This window comes from Oncorhynchus kisutch, linkage group LG6, assembly GCF_002021735.2.
Source record: "Oncorhynchus kisutch isolate 150728-3 linkage group LG6, Okis_V2, whole genome shotgun sequence".
Classification (NCBI taxonomy): Eukaryota; Metazoa; Chordata; class Actinopteri; order Salmoniformes; family Salmonidae; genus Oncorhynchus; species Oncorhynchus kisutch.
In genome coordinates, this window is record NC_034179.2 from 70393081 (window position 1) to 70420400 (window position 27320).

The window sequence follows — 27320 nt, forward strand, 5'->3', positions numbered from 1 at the left end:
CGTCGAACCCGTACTACTGCTGCTGCAGTCAGCGAACAATGATTTGCAATTTGCTGAAATTGCTGCTGGTCTGCTGCTGACGTCACTCACAATGCACTTTTGCAGCCAGGCACGTGTGTTGTGACAGAACATCGTTTTTGTTTAATTTAGAGGGAAATCGTGTGCATTTTAGCGTTTGAGTCATTTTTTAAAGTAGCTAAATTTGTTGCTAGGTGCAGTTTGGAAAAAAAAGTTGCCAAGATAGACTGAAAAGTTGCTAAATTGGCATCACTGATACTCAGAGGATATGCAGTCAGGAGACAAATCATGTGTAGCTATATAATTGTCCTTCTGCATATTCATGACTTGCATGTTTCGTCACAATATGGTTTTGAATGTTTTGGACATCTTATTTCCAGACAATATAGCGTAATTTAGACTAAACAGTAGTTAGCCTCTGTCCAAAATGACTGGGCTTATCACCACTTTGGGGCACCACCAAAGATTTTTATAGCTAAACCAAGATGGACCACATCCTGTCGTTTCTAACAGGAACAAATGAGCCAGTGGGCAAAACAAGCTATTTGGGCAGAGCTAAGCACGCGCTAGCGAGATCCTATTGGCGCGTTCTACCATCATCTGCATATTTCCTTTAGGGAACACCTACTTTGTGAAGTACCTGTGTGCAATTCACCTTTGCACTCAAAATAATTTGTCTAACCTTTGTTCAAAACAGATTCTAATTTTGGGAACATCAAATGTTTAAACAATGAGAACATTTGCAGAATGTCGGCCAAAATCCATCTCGTCACTACCATATTGGACCGAGTGACAGAGCTGCAACGTATGAGAGCTTGTTTGCAAACCCGTATGTAAAGATACATTTAAGATATGCAACTGGCTCACGGGTTTTAAAAAAATCATAAGACCTCAATCAAACCACAAGACAGACAAACATGAATCCATGAGATATATATTTTTTTGTTTTATGATTTTTAAAGAAATATAAGATTAATTACAGCATAATTTACAGATATGTTTTTTCAAATAACATCTACAGAGTGAACTCAATTACCGATTCAACTGAGCACTTAAGTCAGGAAGTGATGGACAAGTGTGTGGTTGCGTGATGTGGCATCACATCATGCGCATATACAGTCAAAGTGAAATATCACTTGAAACTGATACTAAACATTATGCAAATTACAAAAAAAACAAGGTCTACACATTCAAGAAGTGTTAGCTTAAAATAAATCATTCATACAGTATGAGAAAGGCACTACATAAACCATTTAGGCAAAGACTAGTGCAGTACTGCGGCAATGATCATCTCTATTGTTATGGTTGAATGAAAACAACAAATGGTATTCTCATTATGACAAACTATGAAGGATAAAGGGGTATGTATGAATTCAAAACACCAAAGAATAATGTACATTTCTATCTACAATAACAGGTTGGCATTCATTGTCATCAATCTTGTCCTGGAGGGAGCTCTGCAGTGGTCACTAGCTGGCACAGCCAGTCATAAAATCTGATTTTAAACCCAACCCTAACCCACACTGATAACCCCAACCTTAAATTACGGGGGGAAAAAGTTACTTTTTCTTTTCATACATTTTTACATCGCCAATTTTGAATTTGCAGCTGATCCAGCTAGTGGAAATTGCTCAGGGCAAGATTCATGACAAACATCAACGTACTCTACAATCCAGGAAAGAAATCAGTATCTTCCCTTCAACTGAGACATGCTGCCTGTCAGCTGAGAGCAGGGCTGAACCCAGGGGAGAAGGTCAGAGAAATATCCTGCCATTATCAATGCCATTTCAGACACCTAAAACAAAAACCAGCACCACTCACATAAATTACCTATATGAATGAATGTTCAATTAACAAATTCACTAGTCACCTTGGTTCTCATCTCCTTGGTTTTTACAAACACATATTACTGACTCGTGTTAGTGAGATTCTAGATACAGGTTTTTTGTAATATGTAATAAGGAATAAGATACAACCGGAAAGAATGGACCAGGATATTTCTCAATCAGACACAGGTGTCCCCTTCAATAGAGAATGACATGGGACACAGACAGACGGACTACCAAAAAGGTTATCACGTTAATAGGTCATTGAGAACTATGAAGCTAACAAATAACTTATCTTTGAAAAGCTAGACAGCCATCTTCCTCTTTAGACATTCTTATAAAAACAAGCGCTGGTTCATAAGTGAAGGTTGGAGATCAAAACCATTTTAAAAGAAAGTCAAGGAAACAAAAATATACCTTTGTATTAAAAAATCTACAATTTAAATAAAGTACTTTGTGAAACACCCACAGGAAGTGAGACATGGCTTTTCGAAACATTGAAACCAACACCTCGATCACACCGATAGCGTCATTGCATTTTGGTACACCTAAAGTACATTCCTTTCCAATGGAACGCTGCATTTGCCTTTATCTAACGTAGGCATCAAACTGTATGTGTCAATGGCTTGACAGAAATGGTAGCAGAAGGTGAATGTTGAACTTTTGTTGCACACATATCCAGATGATTCTGCGTACCATTTTGCGCAATGACACTGTAGGTGTGTTTTTAGGCATTAAGGTGAAAGGTAAAGAACAAAACAAGAGGCTAAATGTAATGCATCTCGTTCCCTTTCACAATATGGGACAGAGGTACCTGTGGATTATAGATTTTTGAAGAAAACGGGGAGTTAAAAGATTTAAAATGAGTCTGGCTCATTCGTCTCTTCACATGGGTGACGCCACGTCAGAGCTCAACTCCATGTCCAGAGTGAGGGAGTCTGGGAAGACAGAAAGCAAGAGGGCTGCCATTAAAACAAGTTAAACCTTGCCTCACATGCAAGCACAGTACGAGTATGTGCATGTGTGTGTGTGCGCGTGTGTATTAGTGTCTGTCAGGACTTACCCAGCGGGCCAGGGTTGGCCTCAGCCTCATTGTGCATCAGCGAGTCCAGGGTGCGAGGGGACATGGGAAACAGGTCACTGGTGTTACCAGAGTTAGTGCTGCAACAAGACCATACAGGAGAAGACACATGTTAACACACAGACGTCATAGTGATTAGACCTCTGTCCTTTTTACCACAAGCGATAAGCTACCTGTCAGTCTACTTCCAGTGCGCAAGTCATTTTCATCATCACTGCTGTTATGTCACCATAGAAAAGGACAATACTCCACATTATTACAGGTTGAAATACATGAATCAAGTAGTTCAGTGTTGACTGGGTCGGATTAGTAACCGGTTAGGACAGTTCAGCCACTATGTGTCAATGTGCTTCCCAGTGGCAAACGAATGACTGAAGTTAGACGACAGTAGCAGAAAGAAAGGAGAGCAGTAGATGTGTGAATGAGAGAGAAATTACTTGTCCTCTTGGGGGCAGCACTGAGCACATTGTCACATAAGGATGCTGGGATAGTTAGTGGGAATGTTAATGACAAGTATTCTAGACAATCTAGTTTGTTAGAGCAGGCCAGTGGGCAGAAACACACCAAAAACCCCTACACCCGACAGACATTCCATTCTAAAAGTGTAATGACGTCTCACAACAACCTACTACTATAAAGTCATATGTGGAGAACAGTGGAGGCTGCTAAGGGGAGGACGGCTCATAATAATGACTGGAACAGAGCGAATGGAATGGCATCAAACCATGTGTTTTGATGTATTTAATACCATTCCACTGATTCCGCTCCAGCCATTACCACGAGCCCGTCCTCAACGTCCCGCGGTGGAGAACTAAAGGAAGGACCAACGTTTGGGCTTTAGGAGTTCATCTCCACTGAAGGCACTTCTAATGAGAACTTCAGTCTACAGCCTTTCAATCCACAGTCTCTTCTCCCCCTCCTGCTGTTCTAGCCCATTCATAATGACATTGAAATGTAGACCATTTTTGATACCATTATCAAGCTGTAAACTAAACATGGCTAGCGTGGACTGATTTTAATGGAGTGGTCATGACACCAGTACGTAGACTTACAGGGAGTTTGAAAGGTGAATGATCTACTGGGAAAGGATGTGATTGGGAAAGGGAAGCCATCTTTGAGTAGAATGAACCCAATTCAAAATGGCTGCATACAATATGACTGGAAGATTCTGTGGTGTTAGAACCAAGGAGAGCAACGGTGAGTTGGAAACAAAACGGTGGGGGGGGGGGGGGGGGGGGGTGAGGAGGCCGAGAGACTTATTACACCATTCCTTGTCTGAGTCTTACCCACCCTCTCACACACATACGTAGAGAAACACACACACACACACACACACACAGCCCTACATGCCCCCCCCCCACTGCCTACCCAGGGAATATCCCGTTCCCAAGCAGCTCGCTGTCCGGAAAGTCCATGAACACGGAAGGGCACCTACGGAGACAGGTCAGGATCTCACTGAGCAATCCTCTCCAACACCCCCCTCCACCAAACAGACACCTCTACCTATGTAATACACATACTCATCTAATCCTACAGAGACAGGTCAGGTTCTCACTTAGCAAACCTCTCCAACGCTGCTACACCCCCCCCCCCCCCCCCCCCCCCCCGTAAACAGTACCTTCAACCCTGGGTTAGCCAGTATACACACCCTTCTGATCCCTCTGCTAAACTCATACACACCCTCTCCGTCCCGGAATAGAGAGCACTGAATGGACTTCAGAACACCTCACACACACTGTCTGTTCCCCTAGAAGTGCAAGGAAAGCCTTCTCTTTGGTTCTACTAGTGGTGTTATTGTGTTGAGCGATTCGTATTAAAGTGATCTGTATGCTTGTCTGGGGATCGTTACTTGCTTCCTCCACTCTGCTTTGTCTAGAGAGATGTGTACACTTTGCTCTTGCCTGCCTACAGTCCTGTGCTTCCTGTTCCACTGTTCCCAGGTCAGACCAATGCCTGTATAAATAAGGGAAAGACACTGACTAATAGTGAATCCGTCTGTCAGTTTGTTGGTGATGACGATCTGGGAACCACTCTTCCAGGGTAAAACTCCCACCCTCCCCACCCTTACAAGAAGCCAACAAGGGGATGTTGTAGAAGATAAAAGTTTTACAGTTTGCAACATGACTGTCCCAGTTTCCATTACACAACCTAGTGTGAAGTCACTTAGGAGCATTAACTCCTTGGAGGGAAGTGAGCACTAACAGCTCTCAAGGAAAGTGGATACTTACGGGGTTACACAGATGAACTTTGTCTTTAAGTATGGTTGAATGGCTGCAGGAGAAAACCAGAACACGTTTTAACATACACACAGATCAAAATATTCCCCATCTCACAAAGCATCAACCTCCAAAGCGGTAAAGAAGTATTCATTGTGGAGGTACTTCCAGATCTTCTACCGTTAACTCATCCCACAGTTTCCATGACAATACGTTAAACTTCCTGATTGACTTACTACTACACGGGTCGCCGAGCTCCGCCTCTGGAGCAGCTTCTGGTCGGCAGTACTTCCCGAAGGCGTCCTCCTTGGGGATCTCTGGGAAGAGGTAGACCAGCGGAGACACCAGGATGTTGGTGGCGTCCATGATCTTGTATCCCATAATGATCTCCGCAAAGGACATGCTGTTGAGCTGCTGCTTGGTGTAAGGCTCCACCGACTGGATCTGAGTCTTCCCTAACGACACACAGAGAGAATGAGAGGGATACGAAACCATGTCACAAGAGCAATAATGAGATTATGTTGCACATTATTTAGTTCAGACAAAGACCAAATGACACGCACAATAGGAAAGCGAGAAAGACAGAGAGCGTCAACCAGCCCAACACGCTCTCCTCTTACCACTGATGTCCTTCTCCACCCAGGTGAAGGTGATGCCTCCCTCCTTACTGCTCTCACTGAAGCGCAGCAGGAAGGTACCAGGAGGCTTAGGGCTCAGGATGGCCCTTTCCCTCTCCTTACTGATGAAACCCAGAATATACCTGCACAGAGAGAAATGACATTTTTTATTGTCACTTACACCGGATAAGACAGAGAAAGACAATTTAACTGCATTAAACTTGTGCATTAACCCTAAAACCTGTACTCCTCCTCAATCCAGTTTCCCGCTATCTAGGGTTCAACGGCTCAGCATTACAGTTCTCAGCAGTGCTCATATGAACTCAATGTCATGAACTCAACTCCCTCCAACTTGGATTTTGCCCAGCTGTTCCAGTAACAAGTCGGTAAACAAACAGAAGCGACCTCTCACCCTTCATTCCACAAGGCCAGGATGTACTTCTTGACCAGGTCAATGATGTTGTCCAGCCATACCCAGAAAGAGAAGCCTTTACCCGCCATGTTCTCCTGAGGACAAAGGAGGAACTAATCAATTCAAACTGTGAAGCTGTTTACGACATAGATAGCTATAACAACATATCAATAGAGACTGATTGGGCAATGACATACTTTGCAGAACTTGGCCCAGGTGATCTGGCATCCAGAGTAGTTCACACACGGCCCTAGACAAACAACAGAAACACATTTAGTAGGCATTGACGCCATACAGACCATCCATAGAAATATATTTACTGGAGTGGACACTCATTCCGACTCTCATTCAATGTTCTGTGATAGACATCATTCTATTGCTTTTGAGCCATGCAATCCAGATGAAGGTAGAGTTGCAGACAGAAAGGTTCCTCGCCTAGTAATTTCTCAGCCAGGGTGGTGAGCTGCTCGATGGTCAGGCCTCTCTTAGTGGTGGAGGAGAACTGCCAGCTCAGCACCTCCGCTACCTGATCCCACGTCCCCACCGGAGGCTTAGTGAAGAAGTTCACATTCTATAGGACACGACAACAGGAAGAGGAGGTCAAGGTGGATTTCGTACACATTTTAACCCTCTCCAAGACAGATGCCAATGCAAAGAAGGTATGACACAGGAAAGATGATATCAATGAGACTATTTGGGGGACAGAAGTTGCAGGACAGCGGTCTAACGTGAGGTGGCGCCAGCCGTCTTACCTTGGGGTGGTTGGTCAGCATGTTGTACCACAGGATGGAGGCCCAGGCGTTGGGCATCTGGCAGATGTTGGAGATGACCACCACTGGTAGAGAATGGGTCTAATGGACCATAGAGAAAACGCATGAGGGATGTTAACCTGGACGTAGGCTCAATTAGCATATACGTATGGAGCAGAAGCACCTTTTGCCAGGCTTTCAACACTAACCTAGGTTGTTCGGTCATTCTATTCAAGTCTGACATGAAATGCCATTTAACACGTTCATTTAATTCTATTCTTTTTTGGATTGCTGTGACAAAGTGGTCGGCGGTACGGGAGGAAAAGCTGTCCATGTTCTGAGTGACATGGCAGAGACATGGAGTGCTTAGTCCCTCACTGAGAAGCAGCCCCCGCCTCGCTAAATGGTGTCATTTATAGAAGACGGAGTGTTGTGGTAAATTATTTCACAACGTGGGAGTGCCAAACCCTCTCTCTCAAATGCCCGCACGCTAATTTCCCTCCATTTCTCAATGCTAATGTGTTAATTACCCTGGCTAATGCATTTTCACACTGCTGTGTTCAGGGTGGGGCATCGCCGCAGTGTTGAGCTCAACACAAAGCACTAAGCCCTGCAGGATATAACCATTAGATGAATGATTCCTGTGTCCCAGCAGGGGGCTTGGGCTAGCTACGGTGAAATCAGAGGGAGGAACCATGGTGGGGCTAAGGGAGGTGTTGAGCGGGTCAGAGACAGATTACCACTGGACTCGCGCCACCGGCCCGGGGGTGGATGGGAAGGATGATGGGGCGAGGAGCAGCAACAGTAGGGAAGCACGGAGAACAAGTGTGATTACTGAATCAGCTCATTAGTATTCTCTGCATGGGGAGAGCAGAGCCAGGCCCCTGGAAGCCTAGGGCGCCATCAAGCTAATGATAATGACTATTTTGTCTATTGGCTCGCGTGTGTGGCAGAGCCAACTCGTGGCCTTAAATATCTAATCTCCGTGTAATTGCTGCTGACGTAGCATTAAGGTGGAGTTAGGGGACTACATGCTGAGCGTTTGGTGTTGCCATTATGAGACTTGACAGAGACCACCTGGGAGTTAGGAAGCACAACAGCAACTCCCCACGCAGCCTGTGTGCACACAGGTAGAGAGCGGAGCTAGGTCTCACCTCCAGGTCGATCTTCAAGCCCTGGTGGTAGACCTCTGTCTCAAAGGTGATGAGGTGGAGCTCCTCTGTAACGATCAGGGAGGCCTGGGGAGAAACAGGACAGTCAGGGTTATAGGTCGATTTGATGCTGCTGCTACTATCAATACGGATGACAATTCCCCAAATTACAAGTTTAAGTTAACAGTATAGCTACAACAGTCACCATAAGAAAAGGAGCATTCAAGATTGAGTGTGGGACTCACATCACTGTTGGTCCTGCCACCATTGCCACACCTCTGTTCCCTCAGGGTCTGAAAGAGAAGGGCAGTTATCAGTCAAGCAACATACTGTACAGTACCACACTAGACTCACCACTATACTGACTAACAGGCATCCACTCACCAGGTGTTTGAACTCTGCCGACAGACTGCCGTTGTTGGACTCCTCCATGTTCATCACCTTGGTGTTGGTACCTAGGATGTTGAACTTTCGGGACCTGGGAGAAGCAGGGGACAGCAGGTAGGGTCAGTTATTCATGGCAAAAGGGATGTTCTAATATTGCTAGGTTAGGAGACAAAGGGTTTCAACGTAACATAAAAGTCACTTACCCTCGAATGGCAGCCACGTCCCCAGATTCCCTGAGAAACAAACATTAGGTCAATTCACAACTTCCCTGAGACTGAGTCGATCGTTGTGTTCTACGCAAATCAGACATGATCGTGGGAGTGATGGACGCAAGGCATGCAAAACTCACTTATCAATAATAACTTTGATCTTCAGCTGGTAATTCAATTCTGGGAACTTCACCAGTAATCTGAAAAGATTTGGAAAATAACATTTGGTGAGAGCACATAAAGCAAACGCCAAAGACATCAAATAAGGCAGTTTGGTATTCAACATAGTCATCAACTGGTGGCATTGAGTTGTCCCGCAGCTCCTCTTACCTGACTTTGTTGGTGAACTGCACACCTGTCTTGATGACCAGTGGTCTGTCTGGATGCATGGGCATACAAGGCTGCCTTTCCACCACGAACGCACTGCAACACAGTGACCAGATAAGAGGTGGTGCATTAGAGCACAACGGTGGAAGTCTGTGATCGACAAAACTCTGAAGCCAAAATATCAAAACAAAATGTCAAAATATCTCCATATTTGCCAAAGGCTATGCGATGTATCCGAAACATCTGAATATTATGCAAATTCGATCCTATAATAAATATCCAAACCATCTGGACATGTGATAGATATTGAAGCTAAAAGAGAAGCTCCCCACCTCTTCATGAGGTTCCTGAACAAGTCCACTATCTTCTCCTCCAGAGCGGGCCGGTGCTGGATGATGGGGTCTCCCTTATAGGACACCTTCTGCTGGAGCTCCTCCAGCTTCTTGATCTGCTGCCGGATCTGCAGCTGAGACTCAGCCAGGGAAGTAATCCTAGAGGTCAAAGGTTAATCTAGGTCAGTCATTATGGCAGTGCTACTTTGTTCGTTCAACAATTTTGAAACTACAATTGAATCTTATTGTGTCTTGTATCGACTACCAATAACAGCAACTTCTCCTTCTTCGCCATTCTGACGTTTACTCTACATGAGTGTTGGGGGAGATAGTGTACGGTCATGGGGAGTGCACATAAAATTATTTTAAGTAAAGGCTACTAATGGTAAATGACCATGTCTCCAAGCGGTCCAGGCAAATGTTGGGTGGTCCTCCGATGCAGGCAATCTGCTGCCTCCTCTTCCAGTCAGCCAGCTCGTCATCTGTCAGGTTCTTCTGGACAAAGTCCATGGCTGACAGCAGCCCTGCCATCTCAGTCACGATTTGCTACAACAGAGAGGGACAACAACACATCCTTCAGACACTGATGTAACCAGTGTTAAAGTGATATTCAGGGGGCTCTTGAATTACATTTAAGATACATTTTATTAATACACACGAGATGGATATCAGCCGCAGTGCCAGCGCCCAATGAGCAGTTTAGGGGGTTAAGTTCCTTGCACCTGAGATATTGATGCCAGCAACCCACCGGTTGCCAGCTCACTCCCTGCCAGCACTAGGATTCGAACCGACAACCCTCCGGTTGCTGGCCCGGTTCTCGAACGTCGAGGCTATGATTATATCTTGCACACGATTCTTAGGATGATTATCATGTTAGACAACATGATTAGTGAATTTGTTTGACAATTTTGGCCTCGGGGAAATTAAAACTAAATAGTCTCCAGCCCCACATTCTCCAATATTAGACAGCTATTATCGCCCTCCTCATCTTGAGGTGCCTGACAGCAGCATGAATATTAGTTTAACTCAATTGAAAATGAATGAACGAGCACACATTAATATCAACACACATATCACAGATCTCTGCATGTGTAGTGAAAGGTACTGCTGCCGAGTCCAAATGTTTATGTCGGGGATGCAACAGATAGGGAAGCAGGCTGCTTGGGGCAGAGAATTAGAGAATGACTAACCCAATTCTATTTAACAAACATGTAAATATGCAGGTTTATGTAATTTACTGCACACACGTATGTAGTTCAAGCAGAATGTCAACTAGCCTAGCCAACTTATCGCAGAAATTCTGACTATCCTGATTCAGGCTATTCGGACCCTCCAAGAAGGGGTGTATGATGTAGGGTCAGATGGACACTAAGGAGGGGTGTACAAGGGCCCTACCCTCCTGAGCTGGTCCAGAGCACTCAGCATCTGTTCCAGCTGAGACATCTTCTGCCGGGTGGCTGCCGCCTGGCTGTTCCCATTCATGTCCTGGGACAACTCTGAGCAAATAGGAGAGGAGTTGGGTGGGTTATCTGTAGATTTAAGAGTCAGTGATATTTGGTAGTATTTGATGGTGGGCCAGAGTTTCAAAACAACAAGCAAAATAAATAGTAGTAGTAGAGTATCAAATTAGAGCCTCTAACAGACTCGTATCATATCCATAAATTCAGATAAAATTCTATAAAAATACATCTAGAATTGTATGTAATATTAAAAGTGAAACTTACCACCCTGACTTTTAAGGGTCTTGTAGTTGAAGTCAAAATCATCCTGGAGATTCTCAAGCATCTTCATCTTTTGCTCCATATCCTATAGCAAAGTAACGCAAAGCATGTCAATCAAATGAGGTATAAAAAAAAACATGCCTGTGTAAAACCACATTCTTCGGACTAAACGTGCAGTCTCACCTGCACCCTCTTCCTGATGTCCTGCAGGTTGTGCTCCAGGATCTGTTGTTTCTCCGTCACCACAGTGCCAGACGGGTGAGACGCCGTTCCGTCCTGTGCGGCGGTGGTGGCGGTCTGCAGCAGCCTCTGCTCTTCCCAGAGGCAGCGGGCTACGATGCGGGCGATCTCCATGGGTTTCTCCAGGTACTTGGACTGCAGGTGCTGCTTAATGCGCCGCAGGTTGTGCTGGTAGAGCACGTTGTTCTCCTGCAGGAAGCGGCTGTATTGCTGGTCAATCTCCCCCAGCAGGTTGTGGAACACCAGTGTGGCGTGGGACTCCTTGTTCGCTGCGTACGCCCTGCATAGAGCATATAGAGAGGGGTTTAGCGAAAGCTTACGTTTTTTGATTTTATTAACCAGGTAGGGTATTGAGAACAACCTATAGTAACAACCTAGCCTAGCCTAATGTTCAAATCTCTAGTTATAAGTCAAACAAATTGTAATAACTAAATCCACAGATAAGACATGATATACAGTGCCTTGCGAAAGTATTCGGCCCCCTTGAACTTTGCGACCTTTTGCCACATTTCAGGCTTCAAACATAAAGATATAAAACTATTTTTTTGTGACGAATCAACAACAAGTGGGACACAATCATGAAGTGGAACGACATTTATTGGATATTTCAAACTTTTTTAACAAATCAAAAACTGAAAAATTGGGCGTGCAAAATTATTCAGCCCCTTTACTTTCAGTGCAGCAAACTCTCTCCAGAAGTTCAGTGAGGATCTCTGAATGATCCAATGTTGACCTAAATGACTAATGATGATAAATACAATCCACCTGTGTGTAATCAAGTCTCCGTATAAATGCACCTGCACTGTGATAGTCTCAGAGGTCCGTTAAAAGCGCAGAGAGCATCATGAAGAACAAGGAACACACCAGGCAGGTCCGAGATACTGTTGTGAAGAAGTTTAAAGCCGGATTTGGATACAAAAAGATTTCCCAAGCTTTAAACATCCCAAGGAGCACTGTGCAAGCGATAATATTGAAATGGAAGGAGTATCAAACCACTGCAAATCTACCAAGACCTGGCTGTCCCTCTAAACTTTCAGCTCATACAAGGAGAAGACTGATCAGAGATGCAGCCAAGAGGCCCATGATCACTCTGGATGAACTGCAGAGATCTACAGCTGAGGTGGGAGACTCTGTCCATAGGACAACAATCAGTCGTATATTGCACAAATCTGGCCTTTATGGAAGAGTGGCAAGAAGAAAGCCATTTCTTAAAGATATCCATAAAAAGTGTTGTTTAAAGTTTGCCACAAGCCACCTGGGAGACACACCAAACATGTGGAAGAAGGTGCTCTGGCCAGATGAAACCAAAATTGAACTTTTTGGCAACAATGCAAAACGTTATGTTTGGCGTAAAAGCAACATAGCTCATCACCCTGAACACACCATCCCCACTGTCAAACATGGTGGTGGCAGCATCATGGTTTGGGCTTGCTTTTCTTCAGCAGGGACAGGGAAGATGGTTAAAATTGATGGGAAGATGGATGGAGCCAAATAGAGGACCATTCTGGAAGAAAACCTGATGGAGTCTGCAAAAGACCTGAGACTGGGACGGAGATTTGTCTTCCAACAAGACAATGATCCAAAACATAAAGCAAAATCTACAATGGAATGGTTCAAAAATAAACATATCCAGGTGTTAGAATGGCCAAGTCAAAGTCCAGACCTGAATCCAATCGAGAATCTGTGGAAAGAACTGAAAACTGCTGTTCACAAATGCTCTCCATCCAACCTCACTGAGCTCGAGCTGTTTTGCAAGGAGGAATGGGGAAATATTTCAGTCTCTCGATGTGCAAAACTGATAGAGACATACCCCAAGCGACTTACAGCTGTAATCGCAGCAAAAGGTGGCGCTACAAAGTATTAACTTTAAGGGGGCTGAAAAATTTTGCGCCCCCAATTTTTCCGTTTTTGATTTGTTAAAAAAGTTTGAAATATCCAATAAATGTCGTTCCACTTCATGATTGTGTCCCACTTGTTGTTGATTCTTCACAAACAAATACAGTTTTATATCTTTATGTTTGAAGCCTGAAATGTGGCAAAAGGTTGCAAAGTTCAAGGGGGCCGAATACTTTCGCAAGGCACTGTACTTTCCAAATGCAATCTATTCAGACCACGTTACGTTACAGCCTAATTCTAAAATGGATTCAATTGTTTTTTCTCCCCCTCAATCTACACACAATAGCCCATAATGACAAAGCAAAAACAGGTTTTAGAAAGGTTTGCAAAAGTATATTTAAAAAAAACTGAAATATCACATTTGCATAGGTATTCAGACCCTTTACTCGGTACTTTGTTGAAGCACCTTTGGCTGTGATTACAGCCTTGAGTCTTCTTGGGTTCGACGCTACAAGCTTGGCACACCTTTATTTGGGCAGTTTCTCACATTCTTCTCTGCAGATCCTCTCAAGCTCTGTCAGGTTGAATGGGGTGCATGGAGATTGATGAGGACATGTTTTAATTGAATCCATTTTAGAATAAGACTGTAACGTAACAAAATGTGGAAAAAGGGAAAGGGGCCGGACTACTTTCCCGAATGCACTGGTATCCATGTCATATGGAAATATGACCCACTGAATCGAACTTGCTTTGGTATGAAACTAAGAACCATTTGGCAGGAAAGATAGAAAGATATTTGCATTAGGAGCACAGACTTTTACAGTAACAAGGAAGTTTGGGAACTGAAATAGCTTTGGGTAAATCCATTTGAAGTCACTATTTGACAGCATCACTTTTGCTTTAAACAAAACTTTCCATACATTTCTGCCAAAGGAAGAAGCTGTCAGAAAGTGACTGTTTGGACCTGAATGCCAAAACATGCTCAAAGTTGAACCATTTGGCTTTCCCCAGCACACCATGAGGCATCCATAGCTTCACCAATGGAAAATATCAACGGTTGAGTTTGATATAATTTAAAAGTGTTGTCAAACGATTGTTTATTATTTTATTTGTTTTCTTAATAAAAACATATATTTTTTAAAATCTTTAACCTCAATTACGTGTAAACTCCGATTGTGTTCATACGTTGTAGCTTAGACCCTACTTCAGATCCTCTGAGGTGTTTATGTTGTGCCGCCGTCGGTTGAGACACAACATGCTGTTGAATACAGGGTGGGTGTCATTTCAATCATAGAAATAGATTTAATAGAATGTCCTGATCAACTCTATGTGAAGAAGATGTGCCGCGCTGCATGAGGTAAATGCTGGTCACATCAAATACTGACTGGTTTTCTGATCCATGCTCCTACTTGTTTTTTTTTTTTTAAGGGTGTCTATGACCAACAGATGCATATCAGTATTCCCAGTCATGTGAAATCAATAGATTAGGGACAAATGAATTTATTTCAATTGACTGATTTCCTTATATGAACTGTAAAATCTTTGAAATTGTTGCATGCTGCGTTTATATTTTTGTGCAGTGTAATTACTACCACAAAGATGACTGCCGGTCCACCCACCAACGAATGTCGACTTAAAAATGGTAATGTCTACTCTATGATGTATATTTCAATAGGTTTCCTATGGATGATTGGCAGTAGAATTTAAAACATATCCCCATTAAGTCAAGAGTCTCTGATGTGTGTGGACCGACAACCATGTTTGTGGTACCATTTGAAAGTTTCTCATTTGAGCACATTTATCAGCCAAAACATGACACCCACCTGTATTCAAAGAGCATGTTTTGTCTCAACCGATGGCAGGCACGACACAAAAACCTTAGATTATGTCAAAATAAGTTGTTAGCCGCAACATATGCGAATATGAATAAACACTGGAGTTTACGCATTTTTTTGATAATTGACATTAAAAGGTTAAATGAAATTATAAAATAGTTTGACAACCTTGTTCGTAAGCTTCTAAATTAAATTAATCTCAAGCGTTTATCTTTTCCAGTGATGAAGACATGTCTCATGGTATGGTGGGGTATGCAATATAGGTCAACTTTGAGCACCTTTATCTCTTGAACGTTTTGGTATTCAGGTCCAAAAAGTCGCTTTCTGAGCACTTCCACAACGGGCAAATGTGTATGGAAGGTTTTGTTAAAATCAAAAGGGGTGCTGTCAAAAAGTTATTGAATTCATATGGATTTACCCTTTTTCCTGGCAGAACTGACAACTTGAAATCATGAGATGCCAATTAGGACAATCATTTCCTGTGTGTTGTTCCCTGACGTGCTCCCTGCTAACAGTCTAGCTGTAATGTTGTTGTTGCTACTTCAAAATAAATCAAAACGATTGTAGAGGAAAATCAATGCCACACTGATTACTAAAGTCAACATTTTTGAAAACAATGAGCGTGATGACATATTTCCTTCCCCACTACTAACAAACAGAATGAGCAAGCACAAAAATGAGCCATGTCATCCTGCACAGTGTTGCCAGCAGCAGTGGTGTTAGTGAACTGTAGGTACTAGGTACCTATTCTGTAGTGGTGTTGTGAACTAGGAAAGTACCCACCAGTCCTGGCTTTCGATCCAGGGGGCGAGGAACTGCCGGAGCTCCATGGGGAAGCTGTCGCTGTATAGGTGGTACAGCTGCTCCAGGTACCTGGTCTCCAGCTGCTGCAACTGGTTCCACTGGGCCATGCTGCCGGCTGCCTCCACAACCCTGTATAGGACACACATGAGGAAACAGTTCGAGGGAGAAAGGGAAAGCAGGGAAGACACAAGGAAGCTAGATACTAATGAGGGGAACATCTGTGGTCTTTTGATACAATGATCGGCTCTTGAGAGCTAGCCAATGCAGGACGAAACCTTGAGGCCACCGTACAGTACGCCTCTACTTTGAAACATTTCCAATACCTTGGTCAATTGATTTGTTCTAACTCCGATTGTCTTGAATCTGATGAGAGCATGTATAGACACGTCATATTCGACCTGACAGGAAGACCTCAGAAACCAAAGACAAAGTATCTGATGGTACCTCAGCCAGCTTCCTATAAACACATAGAGACATCCTGTTCAGCTCAACACACAGCCTTCACCAAGAAACACAGACCAAAATAAACCCTGGCCTTTGGCCAGACAGAAACCCTGTGGTCTCCCTCATTACAAGAAAACTATTCAGACTTCAAAGTAAACAGCAACCACATCATTGATATTCATCACCAGCAGAATATAATGTCACTGTTGTAATCGTCAACAAACCATTGAATTATGTAGGCCATGTAATACAGACGACACAGTCTGCAAGTTGGCACAAAAATGTTGCTGCTCCTCATTCCTTCATAACAGTGTAATTATATTTTCAAAGTGAGTGATTTTCCACTAACAGCGGGCATGATTTCAGTTAGTTATTTGAGCAGCCATGCTAACCCAGGCCTGGTATTCTTTCTACATTAGTATACTTGCTAAAAGCCTTGACAAAATCCTAATTACCAGTGAAAGGTAGAGAACAACAGAGCATCCCCCCAGCCCTGAGAGATCATACAGTCATCAGCAAACATCTGCCACCCTTCTCATTTTACTGGACACAGGGAGGAACACAATGTTCTCCTAGTAGCTCAAATGCACAATAACTTGCAAGGTGTTGGGGAGGCTACAACTGCCCTGATAACAAGTCCCTATACAGCAGCAAGACCATGTTGTACTGTAAGCTAGATGTCAGGACATCCAGAAGAGAGAAACAGGAGCAGACTGTATAGTCAGGGTAACATTTTAAAATTTCTTCCATTCTTTGCATCATCATATCTAATATGCTCCATTGACAGATTCAGATAACAGAACTTATCCAAGGAATTGGGTCTTTATGATTGGATAACAGGTGAACAAACATGCTCCAACCGCATTTTGCTTTGCAAAGAAACCTAGGGTTGCGTCCCAAATGGGAAGATTTTCTTGTGCCTTGGTCAAAAGTAGTGCACTATAGAGAATAGCTTACCATTTGGGATGAATCCTCATTTATAAAATGTCACTTCCTCTTGTCCTACACAGGTGAAACAATGAGTTTAAATTGCCTGTGACCTTTATTGCTCGTATTGGCGTTGAAATTGGTAGATTTGATTGCAATCCTGGTTTACTTCCCCTGAACTTTTCTTACCATGTCCACTTCCTGTCAGACTGGAATAAGGACAATAAATAAAATTTTATAATTCCAGTCGATTCCACAAATATGATGAAAAGTCAGTGAAATCATTTACCTATGCAAGCAGAGGTTATGAGCCACAAGATCACACAAAAAAAGCTTGTGATGATGTGCACTGGAAAGCACCGGTGACAAATTGCTAAATGTTTGCAACTGTTTGTTATGTTGCTAGCGTGAACAAGCATGTTCCTTTTGCTAAAGCTTTTTGTCGTCGTTATATTTTACCCCCTTTTTCACCCCAAATTTGATCTTGTCTCATCATTGCAACTCCCCAACGGGTTCGGGAGAGGCGAAAGTCGAGTCATGCGTCCGACGAAAACATGACCCGCCAAACCGCGCTTCTTAACACCCGCCCGCTGCACCAATGTGTCGGAGGAAACACCGTCCAACTGACGACCGAAGTCAGCCTGCAGCCAATGCTTGCTAGCAGATATCCACAGAGTTCCAGTCCTTGCGCTAACGCTAGTTATCAATTGCGCTACAGCTAGTTAGCAACTTCCTTCAAACTGCACGCAGAGACATAATAATGATTTATCTGACTCTGGAGAAGTAGATACAATGACAAAGTATCCCTTGAAGTCATTCAAAAGTATTACTGTGCGTGAAGTTTTAAATGCATTCGGTCATTACTAAATGTGTCATGTGATCGACATTTTAACATTACTATTTTTTATTTATTTTTTCCACACAGAACTGCTTTAACTCAGCGACATTTGAGTTTTCAAGCCCTTCCACAACATCTCAATTGGGATTAGGTCTGGACTTTGACTAGGCCATTCCAAAACGTTTTAACCCTTTTCATGTAGACTTGATTGTGTGTGTTTGGATCATTGTCTTGCTGCATGACCCAGCTGCGCTTCAGCTGGGTCACGGATGGACATTCTCCTGTAAAATTCTCTGATACAGAGCAGAATTCATGGTTCCTTCTATTAAGGCAGGTCGTCCAAGTGCTGAGGTAGCAAAGCACCCCCAAACCACATGAGGTTGAGGTTCTTACTGTGGAAGGCAGCGTTTGGTTTTTGCCAGACATAATAGGACTCATCCAAAAAGTTGACTCAAGTTTTCCAAAAGGCATCTGGTTGATCATCAAAACTCTTGGAAGAATGTTCTATGGACAGATGAGTGAAAGTATAACCGTCTGTGAGCTGGAGCTGAAGCTGAAGCGCAGCTGGGTCATGCAGCAAGACAATGATCCAAAACACACAATCAAGTCTACGTGAAGATGGCTAAAAAGAAACAAATTTTAAGTTTTGAATTGGCCTAGTCAAAGTCCAGACCTAATCCCAATTGGGATGTTGTGGCAGGACTTGAAATGAGCAGTTCATGCTTGAAAACCCATAAATATCACTGAGTTACAGCAGTTCTGCATGGAGAAGTGGGCCAAAGTTCCTCCACAGCAACGTGAGAGACTGATCAACAAGTAGAAGTGCTTGGTTGGAGTCATTGCAGTTAAAAGGTGGCACAACCAGTTATTGAGTGTAAGGGGGCAATTACATTTTCACACAGAAGCATTGGGTGTTGCACAACTTTGTTTATGAAATAAATTAAATATGTAATTGTTGTTATTTGTTCACTCAGGTTCCCTTTATCTAATATTAGGTTTTGGTTGAAGATCTGATAACATACAGTATCAAAAATATGCAAAAGTAGAGAATTAGAAAGGGGACAAAGACTTTTTCACAGCACTGTGCCTGATTAAAAGGTGAGCCACTTTCGTGGTACTGGTTATCCCAAGTTGAACTTAGTTGACCAAAGTTCTCGCTAACTTCTCAAACCAGATACGTAGTACAGGGCTCTGAACTCACCACCGCGGGATCAGACTAGCGTGACCGGGTCGGTCACGTCTGCGTGTATACCTAGCAGGTTTGCATGCTCAGTAATTAGTATGTTCTATGTTGAGGGGTGTTTTCCTATGTGTGTCCTGATATGTTAAAATATATTATGTATTGGCCATTGATGTTTAAATTATTGAGATGTATTGACTATGGAGTGACATATTCATATTGGCTGAATACCTGCTCAAGGGCTTGCTCATTTCGAGAGAGCTTAGGCTAGAGTGACATCTTGTCCCAGGGCTCTACTAAACTCTGCTGTGAGGGTCCACTACATTACAAGGTTATTTGAGAAAAGGAAAGATAGGAAAGTTAGAGGGCACCCCTACTCATTTCACATGTTAGACATGTCTCCTTTCCTTTCCTCATTCCTCTTTCACTACACTGATGGAAACAGGTGCATCACCCTGCCTGGGGTGTATTCATTACGCTAATTCTGTTGAAAAAAACGTTTTGTTTGGTTTGCTTCTGTTTGGTTCTTAAACGGTAAATGGCTTCCATTGCAAGGCATAATGAATACACTAGAGCTCGACCGATTAATTGGGCCGATTTCAAGTTTTCATAACAATCGGTAACCTGCATTTTTGGACACCGATTATGGCCGATTACATTGCAATCCACGAGGAAACTGCGTGGCAGGCTGACTACCTGTTACGCGAGTGCAGCAAGGAGCCAAGGTAAATTTCTAGCTAGCATTAAACTTATCTTATAAAAAACAATCCATCTTAAAATAATCACTAGATAACTACACATGGTTGATGACATTAATAGTGTATCTAGCTTGTCCTGCATATAATCGATGCGGTGCCTGTTAATTTATCGAATCACAGCCTACTTCACCAAACGGGTGATGATTTAACAAGCGCATTCGCGAAAAAAAAGCACTGTTGCTGCACCAGTGTACCTAACCATAAACACCAATGCCTTTCTTAAAATCAATACACAAGTATATATTTTTAAACCTGCATATGTAGTTAATATTTCCTGCAACATTAATTTATTTTAACTAGGGAAATTGTGTCACTGCGTTCTGTGCAAGCAGAGTTCGGGTATATGCAGCAGTTTGGGCCGCCTGGCTCGTTGCGAACTGTGTGATGACCATTTATTCCAAACAAAGACCGCAATTAATTTGCCAGAATTGTACATAATTATGACATAACATTGAAGGTTGTGCAATGCAACAGCAATATTTAGACTTAGGGATGCCACCCGTTAGATAAAATACGGAGCGGTCCCGCAATTCACTGAAAGAATAAATGTTTTGTTTTCGAAATGATAGTTTCCGGATTTGACCATATTAATGACCTAAGGCTCGTATTTCTGTGTGTTATTATATTATAATTAAGTCTATGATTTGATAGAGCAGTCTGAGCGATGGTAGGCAGCAGCAGGCTCATAAGAATTCGTTCAAACAGCACTTTCCTGCATTTGCCAGCAGCTCTTCGCTTTGCTTCAAGCATTGCGCTGTTTATGACTTCAAGCCTATCAACTCCTGAGATTAGGCTGGCAATACTATAGTGCTTATAAGAACATCCAATAGTCAAATGTATATGAAATACAAATGGTATAGAGAGAAATAGTCCTATAATTCCTATAATGATCATTTATCACTCCAGTGTTATTAATCTGCAAAATTGTAATTATTCACCTACCTCCTCATGCCTTTTGCACACAATGTATATAGACTCCCCTTTTTTTCTACTGTGTTATTGACTTGTTAATTGTTTACTCCATGTGTAACTCTGTGTTGTCTGTTCACACTGCTATGCTTTATCTTGGCCAGGTCGCAGTTGCAAATGAGAACTTGTTCTCAACTAGCCTACCTGGTTAAATAAAGGTGAAATAAAATAAAATAAAATGAATAAATAAATAAATAACTACAACCTAAAACTTCTTACCTGGGGATATTGAAGACTCATGTTAAAAGGAACCACCAGCTTTCATATGTTCTCATGTTCTGAGCAAGGAACTTAAACGTTAGCTTTTTTACATGGCACATATTGCACTTTTACTTTCTTCTCCAACACTTTGTTTTTGCATTATTTAAACCAAATGGAACATGTTTCATTATTTGAGACTAAATTGATTTTATTGATGTATTATATTAAGTTAAAATAAGTGTACATTCAGTATTGTTGTAATTGTCATTATTATTAATATTATTATATAATTAATTAATAATAATTTTAATATTTTTTTTTTTAAATCAGCTGATTAATCGGTATCGGCTTTTTTTGGGGTCCTCCAATAATCGGTATGGGTATTGAAAAATAAAATTGGTCGACCTCTAGAATACACCCCTGGTGTGAGATCGTGCTACGTGCAAAAACCAGACTCAAACCACAACACAAAGCAGCTGAGCTGACTCATCATCATGTGTCAAAACTCAAACTGTCACCTTCTAATTCAATTACTTGTTGTTTTCTTTCAACTTCCTCTTACTGGAGATTCTCAAGTCATACAAAGTGCATGGGCTTAAATGGATCCCATGTTAGTTAATGAACAGCTAAGCTTGAAATTTACAGTACCTCAACAGACAACTATTTGGCAACAGGTGACAACCCAGCCAAAACTCATAAAATATAGATGACAAGATAGATGAACTACTACAAAGCAGAAACTTCCTTTGTTAAACCGGACCAGCATCCATGGGTAGCTTTTTGCAATTTTGGGGGGATTTCTCATGTCTTACTCATTGGTAGGAAGAAGTTTGGTGTTGGGTACTATATTTGACAATTATCTGAATCTTATACAATTTTTTTTAGCCAATTTGGGTGCAAAAAATGTGCTTAAATTCTCAGAGATCAAATTATACTTTAACAAAATTATTTTTTTAGAAATGCTAAATTGTATCTTTCACTAACTACAGAAATGCTTTCAGAACGATCCGAGATGGTGGGTGTCGAAATCCTATCTCTTTTTTGACTCAGTCACACTTCAAACATGAAAAGGACACCACACGATTCAGATCATATCCAAAGTGGGCATTACCAGTGCCTATAAAAGACTGCTGGCTTCGCTATAGTTCTCCATAGACAACTGAAAAGGGCAGAGCTTTTGTCTGAGCAGCACTTGTCCCATAATTCCCATTAGAGAGTGGGGTGGAATGCACAGGCAGACGACAGAGAGCCACAGAAACACAGAGCTCCACCAGGGTTAACAACACAGCTGTGTGAACAGTGGCACAACACCAGACAGGCCTGGAGATCTCTACAGCCTTGGCCTACAGAAGCAAGTCAACATGAACTGACTTTCACTGAGCCGGTGTTGAGAGAACTGTAGGTCTCAAGAACAGGAAACATTCCATACTGCAGCAAGGCAGCACTCATTTAAAATCACCAGTATCTCTCTGCAGCCACTATGGGTAGGCTACACCATTAAAAACATTGTTTAGACATGTGACAACCGCTTGTCTGAAAGAGCGTGGTGTACTGTACAGCATGGGAGGTGGGATCAGCCTTTCAAGGAATCTAGTCTGTTGTTCAGCTAAAGATAATTTTACTAGAAAGCGTCAGTCATGAGGGCCATGAAAGCAGCCACATCCTGCCCTGTCCATAACTAGGCATGGGTCTAGAACTTTCTATGTAACCAAAATAATGTTACTGTAGCTTTCTGATACCAGCATTGTCATTGTACTATTGTTGCACAGTGAACTGTTAAAACCCATATTTCTCTAACTCAGGCAGGGAGTAAGTATAACACATTTCTACACCTCACTACAGTATCAAAGTCTGACTGAATGCAGTAAGCAGTTATTTTAAGTCACCAGGGCGCAGTTTTTACAGATCAAAATGATCCTGTGTTTTGCTCCACCTTCCGATGTGGTCCGTCCTCATTTTTGGATGTAGTTTTAAGAGAAAATGGAAACAAATCTAAGCACATCATATGCTACAACACATATGTTATATGATACAATATATCAACCAAATGTTATGGTCTTTGTCTTTTAAACAGGGAACACAACACAGGATAATTTTGTTCTGGATTAAATGTTTAGATAATCTGGGCCCAGGTAAAAAAAATATATAAAAAAACACAGCAATTTAAACAATGATATTTAGACATAAAATATTCAGGACACACCAAGAGAAAAACAACTTTCAGTTATCATAAAAGCACCGCAAAAGCTGAAACAAGAACATTGGACAATGGAAAGATTATTTGAGGAAGAGATTCCAGGAAAATGCATTACTTTATTCCGGTAAGTGTTTCCTGGTGCAGTGTCAGTAGAACATGGGACAAGTAAGGAACAACATCAGCGACAACCTTGCAGCTTTATAGTCACTCGCCAATGCTATGTAAACAACTAATGATGACAAATAGGTGGATTGTATGCTATTTGGCACATGGGTTATCTTACATGTGACATGTGCTGCTGCCCATCATCAAGCAAAAGGGGCCCGCAGGGGCCAGAGCTGTCATCAAGGCAAAGGGTGGCTACTTTGAAGAATCTCAAATATAAAATATATTTTGATTTGTTTAACACTTTTTTGGTTACTACATGATTCCATATGTGTGTTATTTCATAGTTTTGATGTCTTTACTACTATTGTAGAAAATAGTAATAACAAAGAAAAACCGTGGAATTAATAGGTGTGTCCAAACCTTTGACTGGCACTGTAGGCCCAAAGGCTGAGACAATAGAAGACACAGTGGCAGAACAAATTCAACCACACCTTTGTTTCATCACAAAACTGGATAGCTACCTCTGTCCAGTGAAGTCCACAAAGCATATTGCATGTAACAAACAGCTACATGACCGATAGCATGGTCAAGCAAGTTAATGTTTCCCACATTTTCAGACCACTAAACAACTATTGATTTAAAACCACATAGTTAATGCAAGTTACAAAGAAAACAGTAGCTGCCTCCACTATTCCAGCACATTTTCAACTTCAACTAAAATATACCAAAAACAATTTAGTCCAATCAATCAGTAAGCTAAATATGATGAGGCTGTCCATGGTTCTGATTTCTGTGTGTGTGTGTGTGTGTGTGCACGCCTTCGTGCAAGTAGATTGAAACGCCAATGCCATCCTCCTCTCTTTCATGTTGATGAAACAGCCTATCACTGTCATACAAAACACTCTTTTATTTTAGGCTACCTGGCTAAAATGCTTGCTCCCTAGCCTAACTTCCCATTCATGGGCAACGTTAGCTAGTTAACATTAACCTTCTACATTTAGCTACATATTGAGTTTCCGTCCTCTAAGGCCAGGGTGCACAACAATGTATGAATTAATAGTTGAATCCGAATCAGCATAATAATCATTGGCCAGTACTGAGAATGAAGTAAAACAACAAGTCCAAATCCCTATCTCCATCCATGGCTAATTTAGGCAAGGGTCAATTTTAGCTTGCTGGCTTACCACAGGAGGACAACAACCCAACGAGATGGAACAATTCAAGTTTTTCAATCAATGACTTATCCTCTCAATGGGATTTGATAGGAGTGATTCCAAATCCAACGTGGCTTCCCATTACACTTTTTTGGTGTGCCAGGCTCATTCACAGTTGAGCTCAGCGCTGATTGACTAATTGCTTATACTTTTTTGTCCATCGAGGCCAGACTGTTTTGATCGCTCTGATGCTTTCATCCTGTTAGATTCAATTCGCAAGAGGCTGAGCGTAGGACAATTATGAAACAGACGAAATAAATTATTTATTATTTTTCATTTTTGGGCTTCCCTTGGCATCCATTAATACACGCCACTGGTTGTGTGTGTTTGTAATCCCTCAAACTGTAGACTGGTTGTTGCAAACCTGGAGGCATGCATGGTTGATGTGATGACTTTCCCAAGCACCGTTTGATGGATCAAATGGCCGTGACATGCCCACATGAAAGTGGTCATCAAAACCTGCACCACTGGATGTGGCTTTGACCGAAGTCAGCATCCCATCATGGTTGCACTTGCAACTTCATAAAATGTGCAATATCATCTTTGAAGAAATGGCCAGCACATCATCACAATAATTAGGCATAAACGTTCGGCGTATGCTATCCTTTGAAAGCAAACGTAGAACATACAACCGCTGCAACGATTGGTAGGCCTAATCTATTTGCGAAACAATGTGATTAAACTTTTGGCGACTTATGTAAAAGCATGGAGGACGTAGATCCAGTTACTTAATGTCGAGTGATTTTCACCGATTGGAGGACGTAGCTCCAGTTACTTTGTGTCGAGTGAGATTCACCGATTGGCAGTGTATCCTCAATCTGATAATACATTGATGCTGCTCGCCCACCACACACAACTACAATGTGTTGTGTAAGACATTTTTAGAACTTTACTCTCAGGGCCCAACCACAATATGATGTATAAAGAATACAAAGTAAAGGGGTCTGCGAATGCCTACTTACCCTACTGTCCACGGGAAAGTGTCAGAAAAAGGATCCCGTCAAATCGTAGCCAGAAACCAGCCTTAAACCACCAGAACGAAATGTCTTATTGTACAGGACGATCGAGAACTTTTAACCAAACTGTAACAATCGGAACTACAGTAACGTAGCCTACTTCAATGTCGCGATACTATACACACTGACAGCTAGTTGTCCAATTCCACCAGGAGTGCAGACAAACTTCGAGAAGGCGTTGATTGACATACCTAGGATGCAACAGAAGACGAGAACACAATTTTGTCCAATCTTTGTGTAGGATATTGCAAAGAAGGCGGGATTAAAGCTAAAGGGAGGTTATGTGTGTCGTGTTTATTGCGCTCGACACGGAGGCTGTTCCGTGTAAAACACACTCCCTCCGTTTGTAGGGAAAATTGCATGTACGAGCATGACCTTGCAGCGGGAGAAGAAATAACCCCAACAGAACAGCTGAACTGGAAGTCATCTGAGTTACTGGCAGTCACTACGTCATCAGAAGTGTAATAAGAAGAAATGTGAACAACGTTGATATTTCTGTTTTACACAAATCAATATATATTCGCCATCGACAAATACTCTAACAAAGGCTTTGAAAACAGTTTTATTCTAGTATTTGCATATTCAAATTATACTTTAACAAAATTATAGCATATAAATTATATGCTATAGCATATAAAAATGGGGTCTAGTCTTCTTCTTCATCATCATCATCAATGTAGGCTATAGCAAAACAGTTCAGCAATAATTAAATATTTGATCAACATGTTTACTTGGTTTCATGGGACCTAAGAATTACAGGGTTCTATGCTCCTAAACATTCACATTTTTCTTGTGCGGCATTGCCCATCAATTTGAGAGTGGTCATCTCTCAGGTAGCTAAACCTTATAGGCCTAGGTCATTATAGTACATTGTGAGACTAATAGCATCATTTGAGTGTCCCTTTTCAGCAGGGAATTAACAAGAGTAGAAACATTACTGAGGTTATCATAATCATAGAAGGTCAGGTCACATGCTGTGAAAACCAAATTAATATGATCGGTTTCCTGAGATTAGGACTAAACCTACACTAAAACGCATGCCCAATGGAGTTAATCTCACTGTAGCTACAACTCTGGATCCTCTATCACTCCCACATTTTCCGTTGTTTGTTATAATCTACGGAGGCAAGGAAACACGGTTGACAATGTTAATTTTCATTACAAACTCACTCACACATCGAAGCAGCATGACTCAAATCTATATCCCTAATGACCAATAGCTCAAGCACTCTTCTCTTTAATTTACGGTATTTCGCATCATTAGTCAGTGTTTATTATGGAGTAACATCGGCCTATGGAGCAATGTCATTATTTACAATGTGTCGGTTTGAAAGGTTTTCAAGGAAAAGTGAACATGTTGGTTTCTTCTTTATGATGCAAATTCATTCAAAGAAAATGAATGGCCTCTGTTTACCCCATGTGACTAATCTGAGTGTAGTAATGGTCTATAATAGAGCTGTACTGGCTGCACTTCACATAGCATTGGGTTGAACTTTGACCCATTCAATCATCATAGTGGTAAAGTCTGGTGTAAATCATATATCTTTATTGATATATGGTGGTTAGACAAAAAAATAGTCATTTAATTCAACAGAAAAAGCAAGCTTCATTTTTTTATCTGTCATAACAATAGGGAGATATCATCATCTCAGTTCAGTTCACGTTCTCTATACTTGTAATCAGGATATGTACAGTATCCTGCAGGGT

At 41.9% G+C, this 27320-nt stretch overlaps 1 protein-coding gene across 8 annotated transcripts; it reads right to left on the bottom strand.

Annotated features, from left to right (window-relative positions):
- Positions 1 to 936: 936 nt before the first annotated feature.
- On the bottom strand, positions 937 to 25767 carry LOC116374454 (signal transducer and activator of transcription 3). Of its 8 annotated transcripts, none has more exons than XM_031827314.1 (23): positions 25560 to 25701; positions 15741 to 15890; positions 11230 to 11566; positions 11050 to 11131; positions 10721 to 10854; positions 9720 to 9871; positions 9326 to 9484; positions 8997 to 9089; positions 8807 to 8866; positions 8661 to 8690; positions 8455 to 8548; positions 8316 to 8363; positions 8074 to 8157; positions 6923 to 7021; positions 6606 to 6741; positions 6368 to 6420; positions 6171 to 6265; positions 5762 to 5901; positions 5378 to 5596; positions 5154 to 5196; positions 4294 to 4356; positions 2908 to 3005; positions 937 to 2782 (listed from the first exon to the last, which is right to left on the bottom strand). In XM_031827314.1, the coding sequence occupies exons 2-23, from the start codon at positions 15866 to 15868 to the stop codon at positions 2730 to 2732; spliced, it is 2400 nt and encodes a 799-aa protein (XP_031683174.1). In that variant the 5' UTR covers positions 15869 to 15890; positions 25560 to 25701; the 3' UTR covers positions 937 to 2729. The 8 variants fall into 8 exon arrangements, with proteins under 8 accessions (XP_031683174.1, XP_031683180.1, XP_031683176.1 ...); XM_031827316.1 differs by having other exon boundaries at positions 947 to 2782; positions 10721 to 10821; positions 25560 to 25739; XM_031827313.1 differs by having other exon boundaries at positions 2247 to 2806; positions 25560 to 25767.
- Positions 25768 to 27320: the final 1553 nt, after the last annotated feature.